Source organism: Pristis pectinata, chromosome 10, assembly GCF_009764475.1.
Source record: "Pristis pectinata isolate sPriPec2 chromosome 10, sPriPec2.1.pri, whole genome shotgun sequence".
NCBI lineage: Eukaryota > Metazoa > Chordata > Chondrichthyes > Rhinopristiformes > Pristidae > Pristis > Pristis pectinata.
Window position 1 is genome coordinate 76,335,440 of NC_067414.1, and position 27,221 is coordinate 76,362,660.

At 40.3% G+C, this 27,221-nt stretch overlaps 1 protein-coding gene across 17 annotated transcripts in view; it reads left to right on the forward strand.

Moving 5' to 3' along the window:
- LOC127574826 (myelin transcription factor 1-like protein) overlaps window positions 1-27,221 on the forward strand; it is a 372,272-nt gene that overhangs the window by 335,735 nt on the left and 9,316 nt on the right. For 15 of the 17 annotated variants that reach the window (XM_052024235.1, XM_052024239.1, XM_052024230.1 and 12 more), the window contains 4 exons: window positions 1,559-1,650; window positions 23,429-23,532; window positions 24,554-24,592; window positions 26,215-26,358. In XM_052024235.1, the coding sequence (XP_051880195.1) occupies window positions 1,559-1,650; window positions 23,429-23,532; window positions 24,554-24,592; window positions 26,215-26,358 (379 nt within the window). The remainder of the gene's footprint in view (window positions 1-1,558; window positions 1,651-23,428; window positions 23,533-24,553; window positions 24,593-26,214; window positions 26,359-27,221) is intronic. The other 2 variants (XM_052024243.1, XM_052024245.1) reach the window with 1 other exon arrangement.

A 27,221-nucleotide genomic window follows, 5' to 3' on the forward strand; every position in this document is an offset into this window, starting at 1 on the left:
TACAATAGAGGTGTTTAAGAGGCTCTTAGAAAGGCACGTGAATATGCAGAGAATGGAAGGATATGGACCATATGCAGGCAGAAGGGATTAGGTGTCATTAGCTTAATTAGTTCAGCATAACATCATGGGCCAAAGGGCCTGTTCCTGTGCTGTACATGTGTTCTATTCTTAAACTCGAAATATTTTTGCCCATAAAGCAGCTGTGGTTATGAGCTGAGAGCAGCATGGGAAGAGCAACAAGGAACTGGTAAACTGTGGGACAAACTGTATATAATCTGAACCAATTTGGTTTAAAATTTGGGAAATGAACCTTGGAAGATCAAAGAAGGCAAATGAGAGTAGGTATCTTCAATAACAAACCAAATACAGAATAAGAAATACAAATAGGGAAAGAACAAAGAGAGAGAACGTGAAATAAAGAAATAGGAAAAGGGACATCTAAGAAAAATAATTAAAAAGTTAAGAGTTGATGTTTTCAGAACCTGCAAAAAAAGTTCATGGAGGAATGAGAATTTAGGTTTTCATTTATTCAATGTGTGGGCAAGAGAGGTTGGGGAGAAAAAAATTCTTTTCAGTCACCAGAACTAAAGAGGGGCAAGAGTATTGGCTAAAGGTTTTACTCACCTTCAAAAACTTGGTTATATTGAAGCCAGTCTTTGCCAGTGAGTATAACAACAGTTGACTGAGAGTCACAGACACATATTTAGCAAAGGCATTTTTTTCCTCTATGTTATCTCTTCCTCACCATAAATTGCTGGATGATTTGCAATTTAATACAGTATACATCACCAATGCAAATTCTGGACTAATCTGCAGTTTAAGATGCGTTTTCAGCATGTTGAAGTATTATTTTGATTAGGGTAATTTAGTATGGTTTAGTGTATGACAAAACAGTTTAAGTATTGGTAAGATAATAATTATCCATAATGGTAACCATAAATCATTTGCCAGCCTGATGAGTTTGTGTTTGTGCTCATTGTACATCAGGCCATTTGCACTAATGTGTTATAGGAGCAGCATTCAAACAAGTAAATAAGTGTATGTAAAAGTTCAAATAACTGAAAATGTATGTTGTTTAAATACAAATCTGAATAATGAAGACAACGAAGAGTGCTAAATTATATGAAGTATTAATTTCCTCATAGTTTTTAAAGAAAATGAATTTTTAAAACTCCAAGAGTGAGCAAAAATAATTAACAGTACTTTTGGAACAAAAACTACTATTCAGATGTCATTCTGTCATAATTATTTTAATTATGTCGTATGCAGTAATGATTTTTTGATGCAGTTATAAACTTTATATGAAGACAAAAGAGACTACAGATGCTGGAATCTGCAACAAAAAGCTGGAAAAATATCAGCAGGTCAAGCAGCATCTAACTTGCTGTGTTCTTCCAGTGTTCTGCTTTTATAAAAAATGTCAATTTTGATAAATCATGAACAGCCCACTAAATGTAGAAGCTGAATGAAAATGTTTACGTCAGTATACATTTCTGTCCCATTGTTGTAATCATATTCAATTAATTTGTTTCACTTTCCTCCGTTTCTATGTATCCAGCCTGTCAGGATGTCCAAGAGCTACTTCCGCCATGAAGAAGGCAAGGTTGTCAGGAGAGGAAATGTTGACGATAAAGCAGCGAGCCAGTAACGGTAAACAGATTTCACATACTTTTCATAAACCTCCAAAATATAATTTAAAGTGGATTTTCTTAAGTGAAATTGCCACTCACATGTTAAGATTTGTCCAAAAAAGCTCATGCAACCTACAGGGACAGCAAATATAAGCTAGTGATCCCTGGGCAGTTAGCTGCATAAACTAATTTAGCACTAAAATGTTTTTCATCCCAAATAACTCAATTAAGCTCCAAAACTGTGGTTTGTGACCACTTAAAAATCCAAATAAAGACCAACAGGTTGATTTTCCAGAATTAGACACCATGGTTTTTGAAACTCAGAAGCCCATTCAAAATAGCAATTGGAAAGATGAATTTATGCTTCACAAGATGCGGTCAAAATGTGTCTTTATATATAAATTGGGTTCCTGAAATGTAAAGTAATTTAAATCCTCCGATCTATTGTGCAATGTAAGAGAAAGTGTACTGGGAGAATGATAATATAGATACCGTAAAAAGGAATAGTGTGGTGCTCAGAAAGAGTGAAATCAAAACTGCTGACCATAATCTTCTATTGACATGCTTCAGATATTAAGTTTAATGAAATAAAAGGATTTTTTGTGCCACAACTTTGGCTTCCCATGCAGGACTGCTGGAATTTCTCTGCATATACACTGCCAAATTTAGGATTTCCTGACATATATCGAATTCCTAAACATCCTCGGCTTAATTTTCCTTACTGCACTCTGATGTCGGACATATAGTGATCAGTAGGGGATCATGAACTTGTTGCATTTACCCAGAATTTGCAAGGAAAATCCTTGAAAAATAATTCAAAGTAAGTGCCAGCAGTTCCTTTGAGAACTCTTGGCCACAGCCGGCATGATTCAACCACGACAGAACATAAGAAAGTTATCTATATATTGGCAGAATGAATAAAGCACTCTTCCCACTTCTCATGAATCTCAGAACTGATCCTTGCATTTTTGAGGACTGAAAACTCTGTATAATGAATATATTAAATAATTAAAGAACTACATTAGTACAACTGCTGGCATATCAATGTCATGCGATTTATTAGCCAGGTATAAACTTTCCCTTATTTTCCCCAATTCACTTTGATAAATTTTCAGCTCAGAGTTGTTCTGAGCTCAGATAAATTTTGAGCTCAGAGATGAGCAGTTTTTTTTTCTCAGCAAGGAGCAGTAGGAGAGGGGAATCAGAGACCAAGTTATTCGCCGCAGGCAACTCTCACACAAGTCCAAATGTTTCATCACAGGCGCATCTCCCTGCCTGTATAGTTTCAAAATCATGCTCAGGGCATCTAAAAGAAAGATGCATCTAAACATTGGAGTTAACTCTTCTTATTAATTGACATTCTTATAAGGCATTGGATCTTGTACAGTATGCCAAGCTAATAATAACTGTAATAGAATTACAAAAAATGTGTTGTTGAAACAGACATTTCTCTTGTGTTGCAGTAGAATGGTCATAGAGTCACAGAGTTGTACAGCACAGAAAAGGTCCATGCCGACCAAGGTGTATATTTAAGCTAATCCTATTTCCCAGAACTTGGCCCATATCCCTCTAAATTCTTGTCATCCATGTACCTGTCCACATACTTCTTAAATGTATCTAATATATCCGCCTCAACTACTTTCTCTGACAGCTGGTTGCATATATCTACCACCTGCTGTGTAGAAGAGTTTCCCCTCAGGTTCTTATTGCATATATCTACCACCCGCTGTGGAAAAAGTTTCCCCTCAGGTTCTTATTAAACCTTTCACCTCTAACCTTAAAACTATATCCGCTAGTTTTCAATTCCCCAACCCTGGAAAACAGATCATTCACCTATCTGTGCCCCTCATAATTTTATATGAGATCACCCCTCAGTCTATATAATCTCTCCCTATGACTCAGTCCCTCAAGTCCTGGCAACATCCTTGTAATTTTTTTTACACACTCTTTCCAGTTTAATCACATCCTTCCTTTAACAGGGTGACCAACTGAACTCAGTACTCCAAGTGTGGCCTCATCAAATTCTTGTACAATCACAACATAACCTCTTAACTTTTATATTCAATGCCCTGACTGATGAAGGCCAGCATGCCAAAAGCCTTCTTCACTGCCCTATCTACCTGTGACTCCAGTTTAAGGGAAATATGCACCTGTAGTCCAAAGTCCCTCTGTTCTACAACAATACCCAGTGCCCTTCTATTCAATGTAAAAGTCCTACTTTGATTTGTCCTTCCAAAATGTAACACTTTGCTCATCTGAATTAAATTCCGTTTGCCGTTCCTCAGCCCACCTACCCAGCTGATCACAATCCCACTGCAATTCTTAATACTTCACTTCAATGACTACAAAACCACCTATTTTAGTGTCATATGCAAACTTATTAACTATTCCTCATATGTTCTCATCCAAATCGTAAATATAGATGACAAATAACAACAGGCCCAGGACTGACCCCTGGGGCACATCACTAGTCACAGACCTCCAGTCCTCTGTTTCCACCTCACCCTCTGTTTTCCACCATCCAGCCAATGTTGTATCCAGTTTGCAATCTAACCCTCCAGAGCAGCGTACCATGTGGAACCTTATCAAAAGCCTTACTGAAATCCATATATACTGTGTCTACTACCCTCCCCTCATCAACCTTCCTCAGAACTTACCTATCCCAGATGACTGGATGATCTGAATAATCTTCCCCCCCCCAACCCCACCCCCATGTAATGTAATTATTTGCAGGAACTGTACCATAATTGTTAAATCTGAAATCCCACCATGTTTGCAGGAAACAGAGCACAAGGTTAATCTGTCAACAGAAAAGATCCTAATTATTAAAAAAATGGCACCAATGAACATTGCCATATATGTCATAAGAAGGAAGTGTATGCATTGGTTTTTGAATTATATTCTCACTTTAGATTAGACTGCATGAACAGATGAACAAATCTGTAGTACCTTATCATATTGTACATTTCAAGGTGTTTCATAGTAATATGTTTTGAAGTTTCTATTACATGGACTTTTGGAAAGAAAAATTAGCAGAGTGTAGTGGCCGTTAATTTGCCATGAGCCAATTTTGCAACATTAACGACAATCAGTGTTGACCCCTTGCCATGTTTTATTTATATAAACAATAACAAATGGAAGTGCTATTCACTTCAGTTTTCTGCAGGGTGAATTTGTTTAGTCGATTTCTTTTAGACTTACTGGCAGAAGCCCAGCCAACCAAGCCTTTTCTGCAATCACATTCATTTCCTATACATCACATGACTTTACAGACACTTAGCCAGCCAAGTGATAGTCAAGGTTATGATAGAGCTGTGGAGAATAAGAAACTGCAGGAAATTAAACAGACCAGAAAATCTGAATAGCCTGTGTTTTATTGATTTTTAGAGGCAGATTCCTAGATTCTGAGTACTGGAACTGCAGTTGTTGATCTTAATGTGTGTGACTAGATTCAGAGTTTAAAATCATCAGTGTGTGTAGTTTTCATTGAAAGTGATTTCTTTTTTGATTAGTTCTGGCTTTTTTTGTACCTGTAATAATTTGATTAAGTACCTAAACCTTGGGAAGTAAAGCACACTTTTCAGCAGTTCATTGCTCATCTGCATAAAATGCCCCTGAGCCAACACTGGGCATCAGGGCCCATTTGAAGTCAATGACTTCAAATAAGGATAGTAGAGAAAATTAATGACAAATACAGGGAAGGAAAAGAGAGAGTGTAATGTAATAATTATTAGGCTGGCTCAGGTCTGGCAGGCTTCTCTCATTTCAGATGAAACAAAAGCAATTACATAGATAATGGAAATCAAATAAACTGCAGATGCTGGAAATCTGAGGTAAAGCAGCAAATTCTGGAAACAGTCAGGAGAATGGAGAGCATCTGTGGAAAGGGGAAAAGAGTCAATGTTTCACAACCAGCACCCTTCATCAGAACTAGGAAAGAGAGAAAAAGGTTAGTTTTCAGGATTAGCAAAGATAGGGATAAGTATGACAGAGGGAAATATCTCTTGGAGGGCGAGACCAATTGTATTGTTAAACCAGTGTGCCTTATGCTTCTGATATTAGGGGTGCTTGCAGTCTAAATCTCTCTGACCTTTAACACTCAGGAGTGCTACTATTCTGTGTAGGCTTCCAATCACAGGTTAACAATACAGAGAAAAGTTGTCAACCCCCATAAAAAGCTAATGTACAATCCTGATGGAAACAAAGGCGGTTTGAGTCAACCTGTATCTCTGCATGCATGATCAATTGGTCTCATTGAACTTTAGTAATATTAGCAGCTGAGGAAGTCTTCAGCATGGTTTAAGCCTCATTAAATATTTAAATACACAAAGCAAGATTTTTAATTATATATTATGTTTAAGCACCTGAATCATTTATTCTGCTGCAGTCAGCTAAGGTATTTTAAATCATTTCCTATTTTGTTAATATTTTATATTTAAATGTGATTTGGGGAAGTTACCCTGATGCTACATGTTTTCCCTTTGAAAGAGAAAATCAGCAAATTGCAATGGCTTTTATTACACATTTGGAGTAAATCATCACTGTAATTATTTTATAAAATCCTCCCTGCATAGCATAAAGTAAGAAAATTATAATATAAGTAAATTGTATGGAGAATGTAAATTATGACTTTTTTATGATTGGCATTGGCTGTAAAATGTGAATTTTAAGATTTTGTTGAATTTTTTTTTCAAAACTTTCATGCGTATCTTCCTGGTAGTAATAATGTACTTGAGATCTGCACTCAAGTTTATTTAGGTGCTAAGCAATAGATAGCTGCCAGAAAGTAGACAAGGAGTTCTGGGTGATCCTTTCAGTTTGCCTCCCAAAACTGTGCAGAAATATCTGTCTCAATAACTTTCTCTCATTCGCTCACTAAGATACTGAAGAGTAGCTTTTTTTAAACAGAGACAAAGGTACCTTATGTATGAAAGATCTTACATTACACAAAGCAGCACTTCTCTACTACATGCAGACAAGTAGTTTCTCCCCAGAGGCAATGGAGAGTCTCTGGAGGCTTCAGCAATGAAATTATGTAACCATAATCATTGACAACTGTGGCAGTGATGCTAACAGTTACTAAATTACCAGGTTAGTAATCCAGAGACCTGGACTAACAATTCAGAGAACCGAGTTCATATCTCAGCACAGCAGCTGTGGAATTGAAATTCAGTTTATAACTTAGAGAAAAATAATGCACCAAGCCTTTATACTAATTATGTCCATGGAAAACAACTGGATTGTCATAAAAATCATAGAGGCCTAGTAGTATCCTTCAGAGAAGCAAATCTTGCATTCTTACTTGGTGTGGCCCTCCTGTGACTCCAGACCCACCCCGTATAATTTACTTTTAACTCCCCTCAGTAGTGGGCCAGCAAACCACTCAGTCATACTAGTTTCACTATGTTTAAACAGAGAAGGAATAAAACTGTATGGACCATCCTACATTGAACAAGGCACCAAATCAGTCATGGCCAATATGCTCCCTGCCTCGTCCACCTTGCAAAGTTCTCCTTACAAACACCTGGGGACTGTTATCCAGGTTGGGACAGCTGTCCCTCAGGCTAGTCCAACGCCAGCCTGATATAGTCGTACACACAGAATCATATCTTATAGACAATGTGCCAGACCCCTCCGCTGCAATCCTTGGTGTATCTTGTCCCATTGGCAGGACACAACAACCAAAGTTGACAGCACAGTAGTCTGCAGGTGGGAGAGAGTAACCCTTGGAGTCCTCAACATCAGCTCCAGACCCCTTGAAGTCTCATGGCGTCAGATCAAACATGGGCAAGGAAACCTCCTCCTGATTACCATGTACCTACGTTGATGAATCAGTGTTCTTCCATGTTGACCAATGCTTGGAAGAAACACTTAAAATAGCAAGGACACAGAAGGCACTCCAGGTGGTGAACTTCAATTTCCATTACCAAGAGCGGTTCTGCAGCGCTACCGCAGATCGAGCTGGCTGAGTCCCAACAGACATGTCTGCCAGGACATTTCATGTCACTCTGGAGTGAATCACCTTTGCACTCCAATGCAGTTTCCATATCAGCGGTTCACAGGATTACGTTGTTCTTCCTGCATCACTCCCTTTGGAGCTATGCACAGTACAGGGGAACTTAGACTAAGTTTTCTGGGAGAGATCACTGTTGATCTCTCCAAGGACAACTAGGTTTTCCCAACTCAGTGCTGGATTGGAATCCAATGCAGGTAAGAACCTTACCTACCTTGCCTCCTTCTGCCCATCAGCACCCCACCCTCCACTATCAACATCACCATCACTCCCTCATCTCAGTCCTGAACCACTGAGGCTCAGGCCTGACCATCTGATCCTTCCAATCACCCAACTTCCATGATCACCCACAGCCCGTTGATTTCCATTCCTCCACTGCTTCCATCATGGCCTCCCTCCCTAGTCTTCAACTGATCATTGCCCGCAATTCTGGTCAACCTCCCCAAACTGCAAATGTTCGTCTGTCAGATTTTGGGCTCCTTCTTCAATCAGAGAATCAGAAACATGGGAAAACATGGATATGGAAGGAGGCAGTACTGCCCATTGTGGCCATTCTGGTTGAAAGAAAAGCCCCAATCCTTCTCTCATCTACCCTGAAGCAAGGCACAGATCCTTGTTTTCCCTGACCTCCCATTCCCTGACACAAGCTGTCATCCCTCCATTCCCTAAACCCTCCACATACTCTGACCACACCACAAACCCCAACAAGAGCTGACCATTCCTGAGCCACAATCGCCTGCCACTCACCCAAACAGTCAAGCTTGGCCTCAGTTCCATCTCCCACTAGATCCACAATTGAAAATGGTGCAGACATCGCATTACAACATCAGTCTGGAACAGTCATTTATGTCCTCTAAGATCTCCAGCCAATATTCTTTATCTTCTTTTAATACTTTGTGCTGTAATATTTTAAGTTTCTTGTTGAGAGACACTTCTGATATCCTTCTGTTGTCTGCTGGATTTAGCTGGTCAGCTCACATTGTCTGATCTCATATAGCCACTCACATCCACTGAAGCTCAACTGTATCCTTTTACATCAAACATCCAAAGGTTTCCCTTGACATTAAAATCATGAGTGTTGTGCAGAGATTCTCTATTACTCAGTCTGATTCCAAACTAATTTGCACCTACACCCACTATTATTTCTAACGCTCCTGCACAATGCAGACTGCTTTTACTCCAGGTCATGAAAATGACATTGTGTGGGTTTGGTTGAGTATTGCCCTGAAAAGTACATGTGCCATCTCTTAACTAATGGAAGCAATTTATAATAATTGGTGCAGTTCCCCAAAATGATGATGAATCTTGCACATCCTACACAGCTGAAGATGATGGGGTCAGGGGGAGATCCCAAGGATCCCTGGGTGTGGTCAATCAGGGTTGCAGCTGGCCTCTTCCTACCCAACCCCACCACCACCCCCAAAATAATGGAATCCCCTAACAAATTTTAAATGTTTTCAAAACAAAATGTCGGGACAGATCTTTGGGATTTGTGACCTATTAAGAATAGGCTCAGTAGAACAGTTGAAGAAAAATAGGAATGGAGGATATGTGTACTCAGCAGGCAAAGGGGTTTGTAATAATTATCATGTGGGGAATAACCACCAACATGGACTCATTGGAGAGAACCATCTCTTCCCATGTTGTCATTCTGTGTTAACCTATATTGTGGGAATGCCAAACATAGCTCAATTAATTTTGCAAAAATGACTCCTGATGGATTATTACACAAATGCAGGTTTCCGGTAAGGCAGCTTCTGTAGATTTTGCCTTTCTTGCTATTTTTATATCATAGCATAGACTAATGCAAATCATCCTTTCTACTGTAGTTATTCTTCAGGTAATAGTATCTCTAAAACTCCCCGAAATGTTGAACTAGTTTTCATCACTGAGTTGTTTAGGAGCAGAGAATTTATGGAGAGACTTCAACAGTATACAAAAATGAAAATGAATAAATGATGCAGCTGAGGAAGATGGAATTCATAGGAACATAACATATTTCACACATCTCTATTAATCAACAAAATTAATTGTGCTTGCTCTTTATTTATGGGAGTTATTTTAAAATCCACACATTTGCACACTATCATTGGACTGCAATAGGCTCTAATCCTGATCTAGGACGGTTTTAAAGAGCATTTTCATTGATCATCCTTCTCAGATTTCTTCTATTCTCCACCTGCAGCACCTAAGTTAATGGTTTCTGGCAGTACCATTTTAAAACCTGACCTTATGGAAATACACAAACACTACACAAGGCAAGACCTTTTAGTCTTGCTTGTGCAGAGATTGGGTCTTACTCCAATATCCCAAAGAAAGTCTGACCATGATGGAAAATTTACATTTTGGAGAATCTTGGAAGTAAAACAAAAGCCTGCCCTCACACTTCCACCACTGATGACCTGAAACGTTATTCCAAAGAATATTACCTTCTCTCAAAATTGACTAGCAAAACAGATGCTTCACTACCTGATTAGACAATTCTTGATTCAGTCTTTATTAACCACCATTATTTTTGGGACTAATAAATAAAAATAATTATAAAATATATAGAAACATATCTTATATATAAAAAATCCCCCAATGATTTTCCTCCCCAGTTGCTGGAGAATGTTCAGGAAATTAATCTGTAATTCTTAGAGATTTCACAACAATATCAGAGGGGTTGGCAAACCCAGTGTGGGAGGGGACAAATGCAAAAATGCTACTTTTTTCTATAGATACGGTGAAAAGTGCCTGGGGAGGGGCAGCTAGTTGTGGGGCAATGCAAAAGTGGATGAGAATGTCATTCAAGGACAGGGAGTTGGGACTTAGGGAAAAGAAAAATAAACCTACGAAAAGGCAATTTATCCAGGGATAAGTATCCAGGTAGCACCTGCAAAATAAGGTGTTGAATGCACAGAGCTAATATTTTCCCCCTGTTCTGTATTTGAATAGTACAGCAGTAAAATATCCTGTGTGGCTTTTCAGATGATTGAACCCACTGTGGCAGAAGAAGGTGCCACAACATAAATTTAACGCAAGTGAATGTTTGAGATCTTTGCAGTCAGATTTACTTCCTGACTGCTGAACCTGTTTCAGGGTTTTACTTTTGCCAAAAGTAGCTGGCATAATTACTTCCAGAGCATCTGCTTTGAAGCCATCTGTCTCAAGAGACAGTTGCATATTGGCAAGAGTGCCATTGATTTTTAGCTTTTTAGTGCAGATGGGAATGCTCCCTCTCCTAGATCATACACCTGTTCTGTGCCAACTGCAATACAAAGAGACATCTCACAGGCAAACAATCTCCCTCCTCCTACACAAGAATTCTTTATGCCAGCCCCGAGAACCTGCCTCTGTTCCTGAACTCATGGCTTTGCACAACAATCCCAGCCAATCAAAGGAGGACTACACAGGCACCAAATCTGCTTGAAGTGCTGCTGACTTTGCAGTTCACACAGAGCAGACACACTTGTTGGTGATGGACCCTTTAAATTAACATGCAAATGTGTGTGTATATTTTTTAAAAAATTACCGCACATCAACAGAACCTAGCACCAGTAAAATCTATCCACTTTATCAATATTTTTCTGAGTTTCTAGGGACCCTCTAAATTTTGTAGCTATCTTTCAGGCCCGAATCGCTTCCAAGCTCGTCATTACAGTTCCATGCCCAGTATCTATATCTAGGGCAGCAAGAGAAGCCTGCTTCTACATGCAGGAAACCTCAGACCCTCCTTACATTGAAGAAAAAACACACATTGCCTCACTGTACTCTTACATTTGTGCTGTGTTCAGAGTTAGTAGGAAGTCAGTAAGTCCATAACCTTCTGAAAAATTCAATACAAATTAATGAAATAGCCTGAAACTTCTCTATTTTAAAATTTGATGTCACTTGTCACAACATGACAGCATATAAAACTTGATATTAAATTTAATGGGATAAAAGGAAACCTTATTAAAAAGACTTAATTTAACTGGCTGTTTCATTGCAACATCAATTAATGCTAAGGGAACATTTCCAAATTATTAGAACAAGTGGGATTTCAGTGCAGCAGAAACATTTCAGTTGTTCTTAACACCCTTGCTTATCATAGAAAAAAGTCAACCAAGGTCACTGCTCTGGGGTGACTACAAGCTACAACCCAGCTTTGATCCTGAGGCTGTGATTCCCCCAGCTTGGGTTAACACAGCCAAGAGTTTTAAGGTATTTTCTTTTCCTGTGGGTACACAATTGAAAATTACAAATGATATTACAATGTATTGCATAAACCTTTTGGAAAGAGTAATCAAGTTCATCCGTCTATCATCATGGTTGCCTTTTGTATGAGCCTTCTCCTTCCATTCTTCATCATACCCTATTAATATTTCCTTCTATTCCATTTTCACTCATTTGTTTGTCTAGTTTCCTTTTAAAAGCATCAACTAGCAATCAGTTACACACCCAGTGGTGCTAAAATTAGCATTTTAATCATTCTCTCAGCAGACCAGCTTCTGGATTTATTGGATTTTATTGTCTATCTATGGGTCCCAGCTTGGACATATATCACACTCTATTTGCTTTTCCCTGAAAGTTGAAACCTCTCAGTTTTGGTTTCAACCTAGTAATTTTTTATTTTGTATAACCTTTCTGACTGCTTGGTATTTGATAATATTACAACCAGAACCGTGCACAAAGTGGGCTTGAGAAACGTTTCAGTAGTGCAGCACCCTACACTTGGTATAGGTGCATTAGCTTGAGGGTCTGCTGCCTACTTAAACCCCATCCTTTCAGTTTTCATTTTGACTTATGGCAAAGTGCACTGTGCAAGATGTAGGCAGTATTTTCAGACACAAGTCAAGCTAATCAATTGCTCCTTAAAGATACCAGTGGATACGGCCCCCAAGGATAAGCTTTCATTGATTTTGCTGAACTTAATGTGAAGCTTGCAAGACAGAAATGCACACCCCCCCATCCTGATCATTTCCCCTGTTGCACCTGGTTTCTGTATATTGGCTTAGCCAGCATCAGATTCAATTGATCTTTGTTCTTGCACCATTTATTTTAATCAATTTTCAGGATTTGAGCATCAATGGCAGGGCCAGCATTTACTTCACATCCCTAATTTCCATTGAGGAGGTAGGGGTGAGCTGCTTTCTTGAACCACTGCAATCCTTCAGGTGATGGTACCCCTTCAAAGCAGTTGGATAGGGAATTCCAGGAATTAGATCCAGCAATGATGAAGGATCAGTGATATACTTCCAAGTCAGGATGGTGTTTTCTCAAGCACTTACTGCCCTTGTCCTGTTTTACAGCAGAGACGGTGAGTTCAACAATGTTGTCAGAGTAGCCTGTGTGTGTAGCTGCACTGCATACTGCTGTTAGGGCTGCAACTGAAAGCCAGAGCTCACCGTTGTGAACAAAGCAGTCCAGCTGACTCATCTCGCACTTTTGCACTACTTTGAACACCAGCTCATGTCCCATTCAGTTTCCAGCCTGTCATTTTTAATTCAACAATGTTTACAAATAGGTCATGTTCCTGAGGCAAGTTGGGAAAGACAGATAGGATTAAGAAAGAAAAATAAAAGAGACGGAAGGAGTAAAAATTTGTGGAGTACCTTTTAAATCTGCAACACGATTAACTTCTGATGAGATGAGACTCCATGCTTATAAATTTGAATTTCAGGATGAGGACAGTTGTTTGGCAGTAGTTGTTACATTATACATTTAAGAGTTCACTTATCCTTGAAAGTATCAGTCACTGCCAAATATGATGGGGAATTGACAGACAAGTACCTGAGTTTCTTGCTGTTAAATTGATTTCAGTGACCACTGTATTGTTAGGAACAGCAACAATATACCCTGTGGAGGAGCAGGGCAGTTCTGATAGGAACTTCCAGATTTCTGAAACTAACTGCAGCCATATCATGCCAAAAGTTGCTGTCCAGCTAACATCTTTGTAATCGTGAATTAGTTCACTGTTATTTTCCACTTAAATTAAGTGCAATATGTTTTCCTTAATGGAAGAGTGCCACTATTGCTGACAATGTCCGGTCTACCTTATAATATTTACAAATTCTTTGAGATGTAGCCTCTCCCAGAACATGAATTAGGTAATAAAGTGGGTCACAATAAAAACAGAAATTCTGGAAATACTCAGCAGGTCAGGCAGCATCTGTGCCAAAAAAATAGAATTAACATTTCAGGTCAAGGATCCATTTCCAGCAAAAGGGCTTTGACTGTAAACATTAACTCCATTTTTCTCTTCACGGATACTGCCTGATATGATGATTGTTTCCTGCATTTTCTGTCTTTAGACCAGTTTTCAAGCACATATTTTACCTTGTGTTTTAATGCTTACAGAACTGCCAAATAATCTCAGTGCACAGGTCAGCTTATTTCTGACTTCTGTGTCTGTGCATTGAAACACAGAATGTGTCAGAGGTCAGATGGCAGTGAAGCTGATCTCCCACTCTACCACTGGACTCGTGGTTGGGAGCTCAGGTGTGGTGAGATGAGGGGCCAGATGCACTTTGTATCCAACCCTTTAGCATTATTCCAGCTGCGGTTGGAATCTGTACTGTGGCCCCATGCTTTGATTGGGACGGGTTATCTTTGATTGGAATGGTAAATGCAAATCAGCTTTTTTTAAATTTTACTTAATCTTAATGTTTTTAATTCTGTCACAAATATTTTTCAGTACATTTAATTTCTTAATTTTTAAGTAGGTATACCATTTTGGATACTTTTGGAGGGGTGGCCTCTCAGAGAAAGGCGTCGGCAGCTGCAGCGAAATTTGTGGCAGCACAGTTGGCACTGATGCCAGCAGGGGAAGGGTAGCATAGACGAGCAGTAGTGGTGGGGCATTCGTTAATGTGGGGAACAGACAGGCCCTTCTGTGGCCAAGAGTGACACTTCTGATGGAATGCCCAGGTCAGGGATGTCTTGGATTGGGTACAGAACATTTTGAAGAGGGAGGCAGAACAGCCCGATGTCATAGTACACGTTGGTACTAGCAAACACAGAAAGAAAGAAGGATGAGGTGAATTCAGGAAGTTAGACAGAAGGTTAAAAAGCAGAACCTCTCCGGTCATAAACTCCCTGTGTAGAAACAGAAGGACAGGACAGATGAATATGTGGATAAAGAGCTGGTGCAGGAAGAAGGTTTTAGGTAATTGGATCATTGGAATCATTTCTGGGACAGATAAGACCTGTACAAGAATGATAGGTTGTGCCTACACTAGAAGGGGATCAATATCCTTGCAGGAAGGTTTGCTAGTGCTACTTGGGAGGATTTAAGCTACTTTGGCAGGGGAGTGGGAAGCATAGTAGCAGCGCAGCAGGTGGAGAGAATCACTCAAATGCAGAGGATAAATGAGGCAAGGCCACTAGGCAGAGTAGATAGGGGCAGTTTAGAGAGCATGGGCGGTCTGGCATGCTCATCTGCATTTACTTTAAGTTCGTCTGACTTACCTGTAAGTCAGATGAACTTAGAGCATGGATTAGCACTTGGAATGATGATATTGGTTGAGGAAAGGAAAGGACTGGCAGCTTAACATTACAGGTATAGAAGGTTCCGATGTGACAGAGAGGGATGCAAAAGGTGAGGGAGAATCACAATACTGATTAGAGAGAACATTATGGCAGTACTTAGAGAGGAAATCCTGGAGGGATCATCCAATATGGGTAGAATATAAGTGCATTCAAGAGAGTTTTTTGAGACAATATGTAGACAATACCTAGTCCTACTAGAGACAAGGCACAACTCAACCTTAGTTTAAGAAATGGAAATGGGCAGGTGGTGGAAGTGTTGGTGGGGGAACATTTTGTGAAGAGTGGCCACAATTCTTTAAGTTTCAAGGTGGTTATAGAAAGGAATAAGGTTGGTCCTCAAGTTAAGGTCCTAACTTGGGGAAGGCTGATTTAAATAGCATGAGAGAGGACCTGGCAAAAGTAGATTAGTATCAGATGCTTAGAACATAGAACAGTACAGTACAGAACAGGCCCTTCGGCCCACAATGTTGTGCTGACATAGCTATTCCCTCCTGCCTACAGAATGCCCATATCCCTCTATTTTCTTCTCATTCATGTGCCCATCCAAGCCCCTCTTAAAAGCCCCCAATGAATTTGCTTCCTCCACCCTATCAGGCAATGCATTCCAGGCATCCACCACTCTCTCAGTAAAAAACGTACCCCTCACATCTGTTCTGAACTTACCCCCTCTCACCTTAAATGCATGCTTGCAGGTAAAATGATATCAGACAAATGGAAGATGTTTAAAAGAGATTGAGTAAGAGTTCAGGGCCAACAAACTTAAGGAAAGATTTTAGGGGTTGGGACATCATGATGCAGTCGTACAGGACTTTGGTTAGATGGCACGTAGAATATTGTGTACAATTCCGGTCACCACATGACTAGAAGGATGTGGTATCAATAGAGGGAGTGCAGAAGAGATTCACCAGAATGTTGCCTGGAATAGAGGGCTGCAGTTATTAGGAGAGATTGGAAAGGCAGGTTTTATTTACATTGGAATGCAGGGGTCGAGGGTAATAAGAAGTTTATAAAACCTCTAAAAGGGGTTCATAGAATTATGAGAGGGACAGATAGGATAGATGGTCTTTTTCTCAGGGCAGGGGAGTCCAAAACTAGAGGGCACAGGTTTAAGGTGAGGGGGGGAGAAATTTAAAAGCAATATGAGGTGGTGGTTGAAGCAGATTCAATTACAAAGTTTAGATGGCATTTGGGCAGGTACATGGATAGGAAAGGAGTAGAGAGATATGGGTCTAATGCAGACAAATGGGATTGGCATAGATAGACATCACAGGCAGCACGGATAATGTAGGTCAAAAGTGCCACAAGTTTCTGTGCTGTACATTTCTATGATTCTGTGAAAGAAATTAGGAGGGCAAAAAGGAGCCATGAAATAACCCTGGCAAGTAAGATTAGGGAGAATCTCAAGGCATTCTGTAAGTATAGCAGCCAGATTTGCTAGGGTGGTTCAGGAGGGTTTAAACTAGATTGCAAGGGGGAAGGGAACCGGAGGAATAGGTCAGAGGAAGAAGGGGATGGGGAAAAGTCAGATCAAACAGGTAGAGAGGCTTTGAGGAAGGAGAAGCAGAGTACAGGGTATAAAAGTAGTAAGGTGGATGGGCTAAAGTGCACTTACTTAAATGCAAGAAGCATCAGGAATAGGGGAGGTGAACTGAGAGCTTGGATAAGTACATGGGACTACGATATTGTGGCTATTACAGAGACATGGCTGACATCAGGGCAGGAATGGATATTGAATATTCCTGGCTTTCAGTGTTTTAAAAGGGATGGGGGGGGGGAGAAGAGGAGGAGGGGTGGCGATACTGGTCAGGGACACTATTACAGCTGCAGAAAGGGTAGATAATGTAGAAGGATCCTCTCTAGGGTCAATATGGGTGGACGTTAGGAACAAGAAAGGAGCAGTTACCCTCCTGGGAGTATTCTATAGGCCTCCCAGTAGCAGTAGGGATACTGAGGAGCAGATTGGGAGGCAGATTTTGGAAAGATGCAAAAATAACAGGGTTATTATAATGGGACTTCAACTTTCCAAATATTGATTGGCACCTACTTAGTGCCAAAGGTTTGGATGGGGCGGAGTTTGTTAAGTGTGTCCAGGACGGATTCCTGACACAGTATGTTGACAGGCCGACTAGAGGGAATGCCATATTAGATCTAGTTTTAGGTAATGAACCGGGACAGGTGACAGATCTATCAGTGGGTGAGTATTTGGGGGACAGTGACCATTGCTCCATAACCTTTAGAATTGTCATGAACAGGGATAGGAGCAAAGAGGATGGGAAGATATTTAATTGGGGAAAGGCAAATTATGAGGCAAAAAGGCGAGAACTTGGGAGTGTAAATTGGGATGACATTTTTGAAGGGAAATGTGCTATGGAGATGTGTTCAATGTTCAGGGATCTTTTGCAGGATGTTAGGGATAAATTTGTCCCGGTGAGGCAGAGAAGGAATGGCAGGGTGAAGGAACTGTGAGTGACGAGGGAGGTGGAACAACTAGTTAGGAAGAAGAAGGCAGTGTACATAAGGTGTAAGCAGCAAGGATCAGATAGGGCTCGTGAGGAATATAGAGTAGCAAGGAAGGAATTTAAGAAAGGGCTGAGGAGAACGAGAAGGGGACGTGAAAAGGCTTTGGCAAGTAGGGTTAAGGAGAATCCCAAGGCTTTTTTCTTGTACATGAAGAGTAGAAGGATGGCTAGAGTAAAGGTAGGTCCGATTAAAGACAATGGTGGGAAGATGTGCCTGGAAGCTGTGGAAGTGGGTGAGGTTCTCAATGAATACTTCTCTTCAGTACTCACCAAGGAGAGGGGTCTTGATGATGCTGAGGACAGTGTTGGAAAGGGCAATGTTCTGGAGTATGTAGATATCAAGAGAGAGGATGTGTTGGAGTTGTTAGAAAATATTAGGACAGATAAGTCCCCGGGGCCTGACGGAATATTCCCCAGGCTGCTTCATGAGGCGAGGGAGGAGATTGCTGAACCATTGGTTAGGATCTTTGAGTCCTCATTGTCCACGGGGATGGTACCAGAGGATTGGAGGGTGGCGAATGTTGTCCCCTTATTCAAAAAAGGTAGTAGGGATAGTCCAGGGAATTACAGACCAGTGAGCCTTACGTCTGTGGTGGGCAAGCTGTTGGAAAGGATTCTAAGAGATAGGATCTATGAGCATTCAGAGAATCTTAGACTGATTAGGGAAGATCTTGCCTCACAAGCCTGATAAGGTTCTTTGAGGAGGTGACCAGGAAGATTGATGAGGGTAGTGCAGTGGTCTACACGGATTTTAGTGAGGCATTTGACAAGGTTCCACATGGTAGGCTTCTTCAGAAGGTCAGAGGCCAAGGGATTCAGGGAGGCTTGGCATTATGGATTCAGAATTGGCTTACCTGTAGAAAGCAGAGGGTTGTAGTGGAGGGAGTGCATTCAGATTGGAGGGCTGTGACTATTGGTGTCCCACAGGGATCGGTTCTGGGACCTCTACTTTTTGTGATATTTATTAAAGACTTAGATGAGGGGGTTGAAGGGAGGGTTAGCAAGTTTGTAGATGACACAAAGATCGGTGGCATTGTGGATAGTGTGGAGGGCTGTCAAAGCTTACAGAGGGATATTGATAGGATGCAGAGCTGGGCTGACAAGTGGCAGATGGAGTTCAATCCAGAGAAGTGTGAGGTAGTACACCTGGAAGGACAAACTCCAAGGTGGAGTACAAGGTAAATGGCAGGATTCTGGGCAGTGTGGAAGAGCAGAGGGATCTGGGGGTTCATATCCACAGATCACTGAAAGTCGCTTCACAGGTGGATAGGGTAGTTAAGAAAGCTTATAGGTGGGATCGAGTTTAAGAGCCGCGAAGTAATGATACAGCTTTGCAAAACTCTGGTTAGGCCACACTTAGAGTACCGTGTCCAGTTCTGGTCGCCTCATTATAAGAAGGATGTGGAGGCATTGGAAAGAGTGCAGAGGAGATTTACCAGGATGCTGCCTGGATTAGAGAGTATGGATTATGAGGAGAGACTAAAGGAGCTAGGGCTTTACTTATTAGAGAGAAGGAGGATGAGGGGAGACATGATAGAGGTAATACAAGATATTAAGAGGAATAGATAAAGTGGACAGCCAGCGCCTCTTTCCCAGGGCACCAATGCTCAAAAAAAGAGGACATGGCTTTAAGGTAATGGGTGGGAAGTTCAAGGGAGATGTCAGAGGGAGTTTTTCACCCAGAGAGTGGTTGGTGCATGGAATGCGCTGCCTGGGGTGGTGGTGGAGGCTGATATGTTGGTCAAGTTCAAGAGACTGTTAGGTAAGCATATGGAAGAATTTAAGATAGAGGGATATGTTGGAGGAAGGGGTTAGATAGTCTTAGGTGTGGTTTGAAGGTCGGCACAACATGGTGGGCCGAAGGGCCTGTATTGTGCTGTATTGTTCTATGGTTCTATGGTTCGATATCAAGAAAAAGTCGGTAGCCAGGAAAGGAGTTCATTTCCTTAGGGTCCAAAGGGGTCAGAATCAGGTTTATTATCACTGACATATGATGTGAATTTTGTTGCTTTGCGGCAGCAGTACAGTGCAAAGACTTAAAATCAATAAATTGCAAAAATGAATAAATAGTACAAAAAAAAAGGAATAATCAGGTGGCATTCATTGGTTCATGGATCGTTCCGGAATCTGATGGTGGAAGGGAAGAAGCTGTTCCTGAATCATTGAGCTTGGGCCTTCAGACTCCTGTATCTCCTCCCTAATGGTAGTAACAAGAAGAGGGCATGTCCCGGATGGTGAGGGTTCTTAATGACGAATGCTACCTTCTTGAGGCAATGCCGCTTGAAGATGTCCTTGACGGTGGGCAGGGTTGTGTCCATGATAGAGCTGGCTGAGTCCACAACCCTCTGCAGCCTCTTGCGATTCTGTGCATTGGAGCCTCCATACCAGACTGTGATGCAACCAGTCAGGATGCTCTCCACTGTACATCTATAGTATTGTGTAAGAGCCTTTGGTGACGTACCAAATCTCCTCAAACTCCTAACGAAGTAGAGCACTGATGTGCCTTCTTCGTGATTGCATCAATGTGTTGGGGTCAGGATAGATCCTCTGAGATGTTGACACTCAGGAACTTGAAGCTGCTCACCCTTTCCACCGCTGACCCCTCAATGAGAACTGAAGTGTCTTCTCCCGACTTCCCCTTCCTGAAGTCCACAGGCAGTTACTTAGTCTTGCTGACATTGAGTGCGAGGTTGTTGTTGTTACACCATTCAACCAGCTGATCTATCTCACTCCTATGGGTAATCTACGTATGTGAGGAGCCAGGTGATGTGGGTGAGGTTCTAAACGAATATTTTTCATCAGTATTCAACAAGGAGAAGGACATGAAAGATAATGACTTCATGGAGAAGTACATTGATAGTCTAAAGCAGATCAGAATTATGAATTTGGAGCTGTTAGATGTAATGAAACATATAAGAGTTGATAAATCCCCGGGGCCAGATGAGGGATCTCCCAGGTTGTTGTCAGAAGAAAATTTTTCTCAGAGATTGCTCAGGCCCTGACAGAGATTTTTGCATCTCTGTTAGCCCACAGGCAAGGTACCAGAAGACTGGAGGATAGCTAATAGCGTTCCTTTATTGGAGAAGGGCAGCAGGGATAAGCCAGATAACTACAGGCCAGTGACCTATACATCAGTGGTAGGGAAATTAGTGGGAAAATTCCTAAAGGATAGCCGACATGGTTTTACGTTTGTGGGAGAAATCCAGTCTCATTAATCTGATTGTTTTTTGGGGAGGTAACTAAGAAGAATTTTGAATGCAGGGCAGTAGACGTTGTCGATAAAGTCTTTAGTATGGCATTTGATAAGGTCCCACATGGTAGGCAGTTCCAGAAAGTCAAGGCATGTGCAATCCAAGTCGAGCCAGAATTGGCTTGGTGATAGGGGGCAGAGGGTGCTGGGGGAAGGATGCTTTTCTGATTGGAGGTCTATAACCAGTGGTGTACTACAGGGATCAGTGCTGGGACATTTGTCTTTTGTGATATCTGTATTAATGACTTGGATATGAATGTAGGAGGTATGGTGAGTAAGTTTGCAGGTGACATGAAAGTTAGTAGTGTTGTGAATAGTGAATAAGGTTGTCTAGGGTTACAGCAGTATATAGAGCAGATGGAAAGGTGGGCAGAGTGTTGGCAGATGGAATTTAATCCTGGTAAGTGCAAGGTGATACATTTTGGAAAGTCAAATAGGGGGAGGACATAGATAATTGCTAAAGAATGTTAATGAAAAGGCAGAACTTTATAGTTCAAGTCCATATTTCCCTGAAAGTGATGACAGAGGTCAATAGGCTAGTGAAGATACTTGCCTTCATAAGCCCAGGCACAGAATATAAAAGTTGGAATATTATGTTGCAACTTTACGAAACACTCATTAGACAGCATATGGAGTAAGTATTGTGTGCAGTTCTGACCATCATATTATAGGAAGGATGTGGCTGTGCTGGAGAGGTGCAGAGGAGATGTACCTGGATTGAAAGGCGTTAGTTATTGGGAGAGATTGGACAGGCTGGATTTGTTTTCCCTGGAGGAAAGGAGACTGAAGGGTGACCTGATAGATATATAGTGACAAACAGGAAGTAGGGAAACAACAAGGAAGTATTTTCAATTTTTTATAGCAGAAGGGTTGACAAAGTAGGAATGAGCAGCTTCAGAAAACTCATGGTTGATTTTTACTTTCTTCATTTCTCGGGATCTGAACATCTCTGACAAGGCCTGGATTTACTGACCATACCAATTGCCCTTGAGACTATGGGGCTGGGATACCATCCTGAACTGTTGCAGTCCTTCTGGTGAAGGTACTCCCCACAGTACAGATGGATGGGGATTTCTCAGGTTTAACCCTAGCAATGATGAATGACTACCAATATATCACCAAACCAAGACGGCATGTGACTCAGAGGTAAACCAAAGGGTGGTGGTGTTCCTTTGCATTTGGTGCCCTTGCCTTTCCCAGTGGTAGAGATTTGGATCCAGGAGGTACTGCTGGAATAGCATAGGCAAGTAACAGCAGTGCATTTTATAGACAGCATAGTTTGCAGCTACAGTGTGCCAGTGGTAGGGTGTGTGAATGTTTATTGTGGTGGAACATAGTACAATTCATGTGGGGTGCTTTATCCTGAATGGTTTTAAGTTTCTTGAGTGCTGTTGGGTATGTAGTTATACAGGTAAGTGCAGAATATTCTATCACATTCCTTATAGCTAATGAAAAGGCTTTGGGGTGTCAGGATGTGAGTCACTCTTAACAGAATGCCCAGCCTCTGGCCTGTGCTTGTATCCACAGTATTTATACTGAGCTTCTGATTCATGGTGATCAAACTCCTGCCCCAATGTACACACAGAGGTGTTGATGGTGGGGGACCTGGTGGTGGTAGTACTATTGGATGTCAAGCACAGGTGATTAGACTCTCTCTTGGTGGAGAATGTCATTGCCTAACCGTTGTATGGTGTGAATGTTATGCACCATTTATCAGTACACACCAGAATATTGTCTAGGTCTTGCTGCATGCAGGCATAGGTTGTAAAATGTTCTGAGGAGCTGAAGTCCTTTGACTTCCATCTTACCAGGATCCCTTGATGCCAAACTCACTCAAATGTTGTTTTAATGTCAAGATTAGTCACTCTCATCTTGCCTCTGGAATTCAGCTTTTTGGTCCATGTTTGCATGGAGGGGGAGATGAAGTCTGAAACTGAGTGATCTTGGTAACTGGGCATTGGTAAATAAAGCTATTAATGAGTAAGTTGCACTTGTTAGCATTGTTGATGACACCTTCCATCATTTTGCTGATGAATGAGAGTAAACATTGGGAGGTGGTTACAGAACATTCTGGGCATTTTGATTAAAGTACATATGATATATTGTGACTGATGCTCAGTGCAAACTACATTGAAAAACCAACAGTGATGAAAATGCATTGTTCTAATTTTCAGATATCCTGTTCTGTAATTTAACCTTGTTTGTACTTGGATTAGACTGGTGCATTTTAACACTTCTACTAAATATGAGCTCACAAATCATGTAACATGATTAAGCGGACTTAAGACTGTTAATATTTCAGTTAAATTTATACTTACTCTAGCATAAATGAGTATAAATTTTGGGAAGAGACTGCAGGAGAAACTAAGGGTTAATACTTTTAGTTGGGTTATAAAAAAATCAAGAAAACATTAAAATAGTGTTAATATCTTGGTGAGTAAGATTTAAACGTGAATCGTATTCAACAATTATTTATAATTTTTAACATAATCTTATTCCCTAGGGATAGAGAATGATGAAGAAATCAAACAGCTGGATGAAGAAATTAAAGAATTAAATGAATCTAATTCCCAGGTGGAAGCAGATATGATCAAGCTTAGAACTCAGGTAGAAATGCTTAAAAAAATCTTTGTATTTTCAATGCATGCCAAAAAGTTTTGCCCTTTTGGCAAAAGGTGTTGTTTAACATCAGAAATAAATAACAGTCATCTCATATGGAATCAGATGGCATCCAATAGAGTGCTTGCTTGGTCCCTACATTGTGAACCTATCCCTCTCTATCCAACCCCCACAAACCAACTGTGGGCAAGTTCTTGAATTTCCTTCTGAACACAAGTCATCAAAGCATCTAACTGGTGGCAACCAGTCCCTTCCCACTTGGCAAATGTAGATTAAAATCATCTGTAGGACATGCACCAACCACTCACTATGTTGTACAACCTGTCAGACTCTTACTTATGTCACAGTTATGCAGGGGCTAGTGGTGTGAAGCAGTAACTGCAGAGTGTGACTTGTAACCAGTAACCACTGAGTCATGTGATAAGTTATGAACTATTTTCTGGGGACCAGGACAGCTCTGTTCCTGTTTGATAAACCTTCCAATGTTTTGGAAATGTAAGTGGGAGCATTAGCTTTCTTAAAACTTTGCTTAAGTCTATTTATTAAAAATGCTCAAACATTTTAAAAGAGCAGACAGAGCACTTTCTGTACTTGGTGCAATAATGTACTGTGTTGACCCAATATGGCATCGAATCCAAGAAGTGAGAGTTTAGCCTTATGCCTGACCTGAGAGTAACACTGTCATTTTAATGCTGCTGTAAAGGGGAAGCTACTTCACAGTGACATAAAAGAGGCAATATAAATGCACCCTCAGTGGTTGAATGGATTAGTGCAAATGAACATAACTGCACTCCTGTCGAGGGTTATCCAGGCATATTTGGCACCCAGTTTCACTATAAACCTCTTTCACTGCCATATTGTACTGCTCATGTTGTATACTGTGTGATGAAGCATTATAGCCAATGAATCAGCAATCTCAAAGTGCTCTTCAACTGAAATTCTCTATAATAATTGACTTGACTATAATATGATAGAAAGCATTTATTCATTTATATTTTCCCTCCTTTAGGTCCCCCACACCATGCATCAATCCCTGGCTGAGAGGGGGGTAGGTGATCTGCTGTCTTTGCCACTTTGTAACAGGCTACTCAGAGCTCTTCCGGAGTGTCCCAGGTTGACTTGCATGATGGCGTTTTAGGTCTGAGCGGTGGGGAAGCATCTGCCAGCCTTTGCTCTGCAGTTTTCACAGTTACCTGGCTGAGGTCACCAGATGTGAACCCACTTACTATCACTCAGCAGTGTGGTGAATTATTAAACCAGTACCAAATGCATTTTATTTACAATATTAAGAACATCTGCTAAAAGAAAAGGAAGGAAAGGTGTTTATTTTATAATTTACAAGGTATAATAGAGTTAATCTCCAGGGTATGAAGTTTCCTTGGCCACCAACCAATAACCTTTACAATTCTACCATCCCCTTCCCAACCCCTTCTCCCTTCTGTATCGCTTGGGAAAGTATGTGGATAATTCATTTTGTACAACCTGGGACTGGATGCAGCATTATCAGCCCATCAGCATTGCCAGACCAAGTGGATACATCATCAGATTAGATAACCATAAATGGGGCATTCTAACAGCCAAATTGCCATTGATTAGATTCTAGAACTAAATTGTATGAAACAGAATGCCTCTCATTGGCTTCCTAATCAATTACTGGGCTCCAACCAGAGACACACACTTTGTTTTGAAGTACGGTGGGGAGCTGATGGCCTGATTTCACAAAGCTGGCATAGACACAAGCTTTGAAATTACTGTTGGTGATATTAGTCAATCAACATTCAAAATGCAGGCATGATATTCCTTTGTTCTGTATTTTAACATAGGCATTAATCTGTTTATTCCAACTGGACTAATACAGCTGATAAAATAGAGAACTGAGGAATATCATAGAGAAGAGTTAAATACTTGGCCCTAATATTGCCAACACTCATTTCCAGGCTATGCAGGAGCGATTATTAAATGACAGGCCACTTAAACAAAATTAGCCAAAAGTCAAGAATTTGTGATTTAACCTATGACCTATAACCTAATTCAATTCACCTTGGCCTTGAAATTACATTGTACAAAGATTAGCACTCTAACATTAAATATATTTGCATATGCCATTCCTTTATTCACAATTCTAACAAAGGTGTTAAATTGTTCAAAATAAAGGAATTGTTTTGAAGATACTCAAATACTAATCTTCACACAGCAAAATTTCAAGGCCATTGGCTTCTGGAGTTGGTTTGGAACTTTTCTCTTTTTTTAAATCATTCTTCAGAATTGTGTTTTAATTGATATTGTACATGTTACTTATTGGATTACTGATTATTATATATTTTAATTTTTAAATAACCAAGTATATTATAATTTTGATTACTAATTAGTATAGTATGGTTTTTATTTAAAATTTGTAATTGATATTGCTTTAGTAATTGTAGGTTTCTAATATTGTGGTAAATTATGTTTTAGCTTTTAAAGTACTGAATTGTAAAGTAAGTCTTCTTTTAAGGTCACAAATGGGCATTGAACCTCTTAGGTTTAAAATTACTAATTGCTATAAATGTTATGAATGTAATACTGTATGCTATAAGTGTATTGAATGGTGAAGTAGATTTTAAAGTTATCAGTTGGTAATGTAAGCTTGACTTTAAGTTGCTAATAGATATTGGATGCTTTGCTTTTCAGATCACAACAATGGAGAACAACCTAAAAACGATAGAAGAAGAAAATAAAGTAATTGAACAACAGAATGAGTCTCTTCTGCATGAGTTGGCCAATCTAAGTCAGTCCCTAATCCACAGCTTGGCCAACATTCAATTGCCACACATGGTAAGGTCCAAAATAAAAATATTTGTATTATATATTCCCCCAAACAATCAATGGCTTGATACAATGGCTATCATTTTACAGAATTATCCAGTAAAGGCATTGGTAGGTTGCAGTTTTGACAAAACATAGAATATAGGATTGGTGAAAGAGAAAAGGAGGCTATTTAACCCATTTACCTGTGCCTGTTGCCTATTTGCCCACTATTTTTCTATGGCATTGAAAATTGTTTGCTTTCAAATATTTATCCAGTTCCATTTTGAAAGCCACAAATAAACTTGTTGCTACCACATTTTCCTGGCAATTACCCCAATACAGATTGTAAACCCACTGTGTAAAAAGGAAGTTTACCCTCTTCATCCCTGGATTTTCTGCCCATCATTTGAAATCTACCTTGAGTAGTCTTTGATTGCTCTTACAATGAGACCATCTTCTTTCTATTTACCATTTCTAAACTTGTCAAGGTTTAGGACACTTCTGTCAATTCTTTTAACTTTCTTTGCTCCATGGAGAATAGCCCCATATTCTTTAGTTTATTCAGAAATTGTAATTGAGATGCCTCATACCTGGTACTAATCCAGTGAACCTTTTCTTCACCCACTCTAGGGCCTTCATATTTTTTTCCTCGAGTGTCTTGACCAGAATTGAACACAATACTCTGATAGTGACCTAAATGGTGTTTCATAAAATTTCAATGTGGCCTCTGATTTGTCTTCTGTATTCCTATTTATCAAATTAAGGATCCCAAATGCTTTATTAACCATTCTCTCGACCTTTTCTGCCACCTTCAAAGATTTATGTACATATACTCCCAAGTCTCTCTCTTCCTACAGTTGTACCAGTTAGTCTATATTTGCTTGGAAATT